The sequence below is a fragment of the Neomonachus schauinslandi genome, chromosome 6 (genome assembly GCF_002201575.2).
Source record: "Neomonachus schauinslandi chromosome 6, ASM220157v2, whole genome shotgun sequence".
NCBI classification, from domain to species: Eukaryota; Metazoa; Chordata; class Mammalia; order Carnivora; family Phocidae; genus Neomonachus; species Neomonachus schauinslandi.
Window position 1 is genome coordinate 45,006,056 of NC_058408.1, and position 9,094 is coordinate 45,015,149.

General features: G+C 43.1%; 1 protein-coding gene across 1 annotated transcript in view; it reads right to left on the reverse strand.

Moving 5' to 3' along the window:
- The window catches only part of NIBAN1 (niban apoptosis regulator 1), a 153,061-nt gene extending 144,402 nt beyond the window's left edge, over positions 1-8,659 (reverse strand). The window contains exon 1 of the mRNA XM_021682787.2: positions 8,512-8,659. Coding sequence (XP_021538462.1) covers positions 8,512-8,566 — 55 coding nt within the window. The 5' untranslated portion in view covers positions 8,567-8,659. The remainder of the gene's footprint in view (positions 1-8,511) is intronic.
- Between the last annotated feature and the right edge of the window lie 435 nt (positions 8,660-9,094).

A 9,094-nucleotide genomic window follows, 5' to 3' on the forward strand; every position in this document is an offset into this window, starting at 1 on the left:
ATAGATAGATAGATAGATAGATAGATAGATAGATAGATAGATAGATAGATAGGGATAGATAGATAGGATATAGATATAGATGGTGCAGAAAACACACACTTTTTCCTAGTTCTATCCACTAAATAGGCCCAGAAACAATGGCTAACCCAGTCACTGCCATAAGCCTTCCTAGGCCCAAACTGTCATCTTGAAATACCATTTCCCACTAAAGAAATCAGGGCTTCTTATAGATATTGCTTATTCCAGGTAGGATATAAACAGGATGAGCCTAAAACATCTTGACCTACCAGATGGCAAGGAAACTATCAAATACTGCTAGGGTCATTGCAAAAGACTCAGGAGCCAACTTGAAGAGGTTTTCATTCCCAATGATGGGAAATTTGAGCTTCAATAAAGATTAGAATTACAGTGGAATTCATGAGTTCACAATAGTATTTTTTAAATTAATTGATCACCTGTGGGGAATGACAGGAAAGTAATAAATAATCTTGAAAATGGTAAACAAAAGGATAAAATTCTTATCTTGCCTTTCCTCTATGAACTGTAATACGAGGTAACAAAACTATAGATTAAAAAAGTACCACTCTATAAAATTATTCCAGCTAATAGATGAAAACAAAATGACATAATTAGGATATCACCACTTTTTCAACCCCCAGTGAATTCATGGGTCCCAGCAATGAGCATCAGTGGCTGCTAACATCATAAAAATGGACAACCAGATGTTATGTGCCTCCAAATGAAGATCACAGCCTATACTCTTGACAAAAGTATTAATCCTGAGTCTGATCAAGTTTCACTATCACTCTGTCTATGTGTACAAAATATAGAAGAAATGTGTCGAACTGCACCATGAGCAAATTCAAACAGTCCAGATCCTTCAACAGATAATTTGCAAGTAAAAGAGATAAAAGGGAAACCTGTAAATTAAAAGAAACTTGAAAGAGGTATTTTTTAAGTGGCCAGGACTATAGTGTTTAAAAATGCTTTATGGGTGATAAACCACCAGGGAAATATAAGGAAGTCATTACTCCAAATCTAGATTAGTGGTGTAGTAGTCTGTTATGGTGGTAACCCTTACCTAATGAAGCACAACTCATGATATTCATGACTTTGTGCAGTCCCCTCCTCTTGAATCTGGGCTGGACCCAAGACTTACTTTAACCAATAAAATGTAGCACAGTAATCCCTTGGCCTTCCAGGCCTAAGCCTTAAGAGCCTTCTAGAAGCTGTGGCACTCTTGCAAACCCTGACCTATCATTTAAAAAGCCCAGCATCCTATAGGAGAGACCATGTAGAAAGGCCACCTGGAGAGAAAGAAAGACCATGTAGAAAGGCCACCTGGAGAGAAAGAAAGCCTTCCCATTTGAGTCTGGCCACCAGCCAATCCACCAGCTGAGCGTAGCCACAGGAATGACCACCTGTGAAACAGAAGATGTAGAACCACCCAGCTGAACCCAGGGCAGATAGCAGAATTGTGAGCAAATACCATTGTCTGAAGAGCCAGTATCTTTTGGTGGTAATTTATTAGGCAGCGATAGATAACTGAAAATAGTGGTTATTGTGGGAGAAACAAAGCGGTTTAGGATTAGGATGGAGTACATGGAGGCTTCTGGAATGGCTAGTGAAGTCCTTTTCATTTCTTGACCTGGGTGATGGCCACAAGGATATTTGCCTTATTGTGATTCACTAAGCTATACATTTGTTTTGTGTGGTTTTCTGAACCTGTGTTTTATGTTAAGATAAAAATAGTTTTAAAAGAAGAAAGAGGGTCTCCTGGGTGGCTCAATCGTTAAGCGTCTGCCTTCGGCTCAGGTCATGATCCTTGGGTCCTGGGATCGAGCCCCGCATCGGGCTCCCTGCTCGGCTAGAAGCCTGCTTCTCCCTCTCCCACTCCCCCTGCTTGTGTTCCCTCTCTCGCTGTGTCTCTCTCTGTCAAATAAATAAATAAAATCTTAAAAAATAAAAAAATAAAAGAAGAAAGAAAATCCACATGGTTTGGCATAGAGACATTTACTCTTCCTCCAAAATTCCTTCACACTACGGGCTTTTAAGAAATCACTTAAGGGCAGCAGCTCTTTCTGTCCACGGGTCCTGTCCCTGTGCTTTAATAAAACCACCATTTCGCACGCACACACACACACACACACACATATTGCTTAGGACCTCCTAGTTAAAACTACTAATATATTCTAGTCCTATAGACATCAATATCCAAATAACATCAAGCATGGAAATATAAATTTCTTTGGGTCCCAGAGCTTGCAATTTGCAAAACTGAATTAATTGCTTTCATATCTCTAAATCTTTTCTCCTCGAAGTGAGAAAAAATATGTCTACCAAACAAAAAAATAAGAAGAGAAGCAGCAGTAACACTTTTATAAGTTGGCCTGCATTTTCTTACTGGCAGCAACTTGCTAGTCTCTTTTTTAAATGGATTTTCCAGTTTCAAAGGGGAAAATCTGTATTGCATTTGGGGTTTGTGCATGTGTGTGTGTGTGTGTGTGTGTTTGGAACTGTTAGAATTTTAGCTCTTATGTCCTGTGTTTTTCTAAAGTGCTTTAAACAGACTGTAACATCTGAATTGCTTTCTTTTATTCTTTTGTCTTTACTTCTGACTTCATTTCCCATTTCCCAGTGCAAATTGCTGTATGTACCTTTTCTCTTAGAATGATGTTACCTAGCTTTACTGAGCAGATAAATTAAAAATTCTGATTAGGAGATTAAAATTCACTGCCATAACTCACACTGAATATTTTGTAAAATTTTCACAGTACATTTATTTTAATTGGATTAAAAACTATTACAAATTGAGTTCCTGTTGTTGCACTTTCTACCTGGGAACCCAGTTCAGACCTTCCCAAAGATGACAATAGAGTAAAACTACAATCAGTTTAGTAGTCCAGCAAAAATAAATAAAATAATAAAAAGAATCACTATTGTCATTTTAGGAATTACTATTACTAAAGCACCATTGATGATGTGGTCCTCTCACAGCCAACGTCCACAGAAAAAAAAGAAGTGTTTCATGGAGACCAGATCTTGATTCAGTGTCTGTCTCAATGAGGTTCATCAAGGCATGAACTGCAACCCAGGACGGAAGGTCACTCTTTCTTCCACAAACATAGGGAAAAATGTTAATTTGTCTCAGTCTATGTTTGTTTATTTTTGAGGAGTCTAAGAAACTCTCAATTCACACTAAATTCCCAAAGTCTTAGCTTCCATTCACAAAGACTGAAGGTAGTAGAAAGTTCTTGTTGCCACTAGAAATTACCAGTCTGCAATAGTTTTCCTAATCAGAAACTCCTGCTAGCTTCACCCGTGGTTCGGAATGCTTAATGGCATTATTTTTAATCAAAATATAATGTGATCAGTAGGGGCGCCTGGGTGGCTCAGTTGGTTAAGCATCTGCCTTTGGCTCAGGTCATGGTCCTGGGGTCCTGGGTTCGAATCCTGTGTCGGGCTCCCTGCTCAGCGGGGGAGCCCACTTCTCCCTTTCTCTCTACCACTGTGCTCTCTCGCTTGCTCACTCGTGCTCTCTCTCTCAAATGAATAACTAAAACCTTTTTTAAAAAATAATGTGATCAATATACATTTGTGTGTTATTTACACTGAGTCCTCTCCTTCTTTCTCCCATCCCTGCTATTCCTACCTGGGGAGCTGCAATTCCTCACTTCCCAGGAGAATCCATTCGTTTCTACAAATTAAGAACTAAGACAGATACTAATGGCATAATCTTTACCCACCTCCTACTTTCTTTTGACTAATTTTTCTTAAAGGGGACACAATAAGGCGCTCTTAGTGTGCTGGTTATGACACTTCGGGACACAAGCACAGAAGACAACTGTATTAGAATAAGATTTGTCTGTGGATAATAATAACACAGGTAACACTGGCTTAAATAAGATAGTACTTTATTTCTCTCTTACTAAGGTCCAGAAGTAAGTAGGTCAGTGCGGTATGGAGGTTTACTACAAGAAGTCTTCAGGAACCTAGACTCCTTCTGTCCACTTACTTTACTCTGCATGAACTCCATCTTAAAAGGACACCTCAGGGGCGCCTGGGTGGCTCGGTCGGTGAAGCATCCAACTCCTGATTTTAGCTCAGGTCATGATCTCAGGGTCCTGAGACTGAGCCCAGCGTCAGGCTCCACACTGTTCTGCCCACCCCCCACCACTTACGTGCACTCTCTCCCTAAAAAACAGAAACAAAACAAAAAGCTTTTTAAAAAATCAGGGAAGAATGATATTGGGGGGTAACCAGCACTCTCTACCACCCCAACTCAAAGAGCAGTTGGCATACTACACAAGAAATACTCAGGAGTAGGACCAGCAGGCAATCAGCGCGAGGTGTGCCAGGGCTCCAGCTTCTCGTCTCTGAGACTCCGTTGGCCTGGCAACGCCCCAGTGTTGGCTGTGTCTTTGACCTAGCTCCCTTCCTACTCAGTAGTTCCATGCATCACATCCAGATGCCATAAAGTCCAAAAGAAGAAGGGGAAGAAGAATATGTCTCTACCCTTTGTCTCCTTTTTGAAAGGGAAGAGAACTTTCTTAGAAGCTTCTAGCAAACTTTCCTCCAAGCCTCACTGGCCAGAATGCATCACAACCCCATGCCTTGTATAATCACTGGCAAGGAGAACATACCACCATGACAGGCATGGACCGATCAGTACCCACCCCACAAAAGCTGTTAAGTGGGGTGAGCTTCTCTGAAAGCTTTGCATAAAGGAAGTTCAAGACCCAAACAAAATTGGGCTTCTGGTTGAAAGAGGAATGGGGAAAGGATGTTGGGTTGACATCCAACTGTGCCTACCACACTCCATATTCTAACTTCCCATTATGATATACTGCCATTTTTAGCCAGATAAATTGGACTCTCAGATTACATTGTCATAATTATCCTTATAAATCAGCCCAGTTCTTATGCCCATCTCCTACCAACAAATCGTGACTGAAGAATAAACAAATGTGTGGAATAGTACACATCTAGATTAAGTAGACTGCAAACATGTACAGTTCTCCCTATCTTCTGTTCACAGTACAAATTTCATATACAGCCACCTAAGTTCACCCTTTCAGTATCAATATGAGAAAATCTCCCTAAGACAAATACATGTTGTTTTTAAGCCGAAATTCATTTCCTACTTTATAAGCATCAGATCTCCGATGAGCATTTCACTGGAAGCCACTGGGCCCTCACAGGAAAAGTATGACCGACTGCAATAGTAAGTCGAGGAAAAGAACAGTCCACCAGTCCCCACCCAGACCTGTGTTAAGCCACAGTTCGCAGCTACAGCACTGATTTCATAGTACTCTTCTGACCTTCCACAGGACTTATGTGGGGGGAGTTTTCAGGTTCATTTTTCTTTTGATTCATTAACAATCCAATGGCAATTTGAAAAAAAGGAAAGACTGGGGCGCCTGGGTGGCTCAGTCGTTAAGCGTCTGCCTTCGGCTCAGGTCATGATCCCAGGGTCCTGGGATCGAGCCCCGCATCAGGCTCCCTGCTCTGCGGAAGCCTGCTTCTCCCTCTCCACTCCCCCTGCTTGTGTTCCCTCTCTAGCTGTGTCTCTCTCTGTCAAATAAATAAAATCTTTAAAAAAAAAAAAAAGGAAAGACAATTATTGCTCAAACAGGAAGACATTGTGTGCTCTGAAGCTATAGTTCACTTTTTTGCATATCAAAGTTTAAAAAGTAAAAGAAAACCCAGCATAGAGAGAGAAAAGTGCCCGAAATTTGTCACCGATGCCTGGATTAGATGAGCTTTCCTTCTCATTAAAAGAAGACCCTCTTAGGTCGGTGCTAAAAGCATCACTGAAGGCTAAAACAGATGACACTGTCCATACGATCACAAGGAAGTCTTAGTATTATTTCTTAATTGAAACATCTTTATCAAGGAAGTTACTGAAAGTTTCTAGAAGCAATACTAAAAATTTATTCTGTGGTAAGAAAAGTGTGGTAGTAATTTTCAAAATACCTTTAGAAATGAAGTAACTCCTTAATACTTCTGATATTCTTTTACCTAGAAATTTACTAAATCCTATGAAATGATGTATTTTCGAAACATCCATGTGATGAACATGATTATCAACAAAGTTTCGATGCACACAAACTGAACAGCAGCTGTTAAATGATTTGTCTAAAAGTAAATGCTGATTCAGACTCATTAGCATACCAGAAGTACAGCTGCTTATAACACATACAAGATTAAGTTAACAAAACTCACTCCAAATATACTGACTAGTTATTCTCCATATGTTAGCAAAGTTTATCAAGCTTGAAGGAAAGTTATTGAATCAGCTCTAGGAGCTTTCAAATCTATAATATTTCACTGGCAGCTACTTTATGAGAAACAGGCCATGAAATTGTATTTAAACTTTACTGTCATATTTTCAATTGTTCTGCATACAATTAGATCAAAACTTGAGAATATGCATGGGCTAAATGATGGGCAAGGCAAATAAGATAGGGTTATGGTTTGTTTGTTTTTTGTTTTCTGTTTTTTTTTTCCCAGGGATCTGGGGCTTCAAAACCATCAGGAAATCACAGCCCCATGACCTTCATGTGCTCATGCACTAGCAATTCACAACGCCATGCATTTTTCCAATGCTCTTTTCTCCTTTGGCAAGACGAGTATTCTCAAATGAGGCAACGTCTCATTTTCTCTGGAGGTATTCTAACTTTAACTCTTCTCTTCCCTCTGCCTGTACATACCTTGAAAGTGCCCTCCCAAAGAATTACGAGATAAAATCGAACAGGATTTGTGGATGCAATGACTGTTAGACAATATGCTATAGTTTTATTCATTCAGAACGTATTCATTCCAAGTCCTTCCTGTGCAGTAGCCATCTCATACTTTCGTATGTGTAATAATTTAACCTCACAATAAAATAAAAAGTAACACGTTTTTTCACGTGAATACAATGCTTGCACCAGCAGCAACAATGGTCAGGACTACGAAGAAGTCTTCGAGAACCTTAATCCCTTACATTGCTGGACTTCCACTGACTATTATAGATGGCCATGATTCAACTTTAGGTGTTTTTAAGCTTTGCAGTGAAATAAAGTCTTATAAAAGAAATGGCATAAACATATTTTGCCAATAACTAAATGCAAACCCCTTCTCACTGTGTTCTCCTACAATTGTGTCAGTCCCTTACACGCTGGTGAAAACAAGCACATAGCCAAATTTGTAAGACTTGAGACAGCCTTAGTTTAGCTGTTTTACTAATATAAATAAGTCATCCATCTTTCTCCCATGTTAAATAAACGACAGCAAAGGAATACTTGACCAAGTTGCATCCCCTGACAGAATGGGTTGTTGATGATCCTTCCTCCAGAAGTACCAGAGCAGGAGGAAGAATCTGGAAAGTCAATTACATTGCTCTCAAGTGCCCTGATTTGATATCCTTTTAAAATGGTTATAAATGTTATGGTGACTGAAAACAAATATGGAATAAGGACACTAAATAAACGCTTTCCTTTTAGGAAAGATTCAGGGGCCAGAAAGAGAAAAGGAACGTAATCAGGAAGAACTTAACCATTTCTTTACAGAATTAGGGTAAAACTTACAGTTCGATACCTAGTTTAGAAGGTATTTCTAAAGCCAGAAAATTACTAAATTCACAAGATAACCAAATGTTAGGTAGTGGTTGTGGGCAAGGTTGCCGGGGAGGAAGAGACAGGCGCCAAATATACCCAGGAGAGTCATGATTTTCCGCAGTTTCAATTCAGTTTGGGTTTTTTTGTTGTTTTTTCTGCCTCACACTCTCTAATGAGTCACTATATCTCTGGAAATCTCCCCAACTGAGTTTCTCTCCATCTATAACTTTAGCAAGTGTTACAAAATATGCCAATGTTCCTCTTTTGCCTCCCCCCCCCCCTTCCAGAGAGGGAAAGGAACCGTACAACTTGGGAGCGTAATGACACGGTCCTTTCTGCCTCTGATGAAATCATCCCACAAGTGATCTGAAAGTTCAAGTGAAGCTGTGGCCGATACCTCGTTTTACAAAACCAGGCCAACGTTACCAGGAGGGAAATTCTGCTTTATAGGCCGGGAATCCCCCGGGAAGTCTCCATAAACGAGGGATATCCCCGCGGCTCTCTTCAGAAAGAGCTCAGAACTTAGGGGAGAGCAAGCGTGTTTCTGGCCCGGGCCTGAACAGACCCCCAGGCGGGCTGAGCGGACAAAACGAGGTCGCGTCCCCCACCCCGCGGCCTGCACCTGCCTCCCGCAACCGCGCCGCCGCACTTCCCAGAGCGTCCCCCGCCCGCTGGCCCCCGGCCCAAGCGCAGCCTCGCCCGAGCCCGCGGCCGGGGCGGCAGGAGAAAGCTGGCCGGGCGAGGGGCCCTTGGGCCCCCGAGGTCCCCGCGCCCGCAGGTTGCGCGCCGCAGGTGGAGGGCGGGGCGGACACCCGCTCTGCACGCGCCCTCGGGGGCCAGGGTCGGCGCACCTGTGCAGGCCCCCCGGCGGGCGCGGCGCTCCCCGGAAGCCCCCCCACGGCGCGCGTACCTCGGATGTAGGTGCACTTGCCCTCGTCCAGCAGGCTGGAGGCCGCGCCGCCCATGGCGGCGGTGCGGGCGGTGCGGGCGGTGCTCCCGGGGCGGCGCTCAGAGCTGCCGTCGGCGCCCGCCGCTCGCTCCTGGAGGTGGCTGCGACGGCGAGCCCGGCTCTGCGGTTAAAGGACAAACTTCCTCCGAGAGGCGCCGCCTTCTGGGGCGCCTCCTCCAGGTCCGCGCCCTCTGAGGATCTGTGGGCTGGCCCGGGGCTGTCTTCCCGCCCTCGCTTCACTGGGGAGCTCCGAGGGGATGTCCAGTCTGGAAAGATTTCCCGCTCATTCCTTCTCCTTGTTGCCATTTTGCCTCTTCTTCTCACCGGTTATGGGCAGCCGAGAAACACCTTTGGGTAAGTGGACAATTTCCCTTAGTGACTGTAAACCTCTGTGAGCTGGAACCTTCTCCACTGACAAGCCACGAGGTGGAATTCAAGACCCCATTGCTTTGCACGCCCTCCGGGTACAAGAAACAGCACTTCCCAACCATCACCTGAGAACTTGTTAGAAATGCAAAATTGCAGCACCCCCACCCGTCTATAC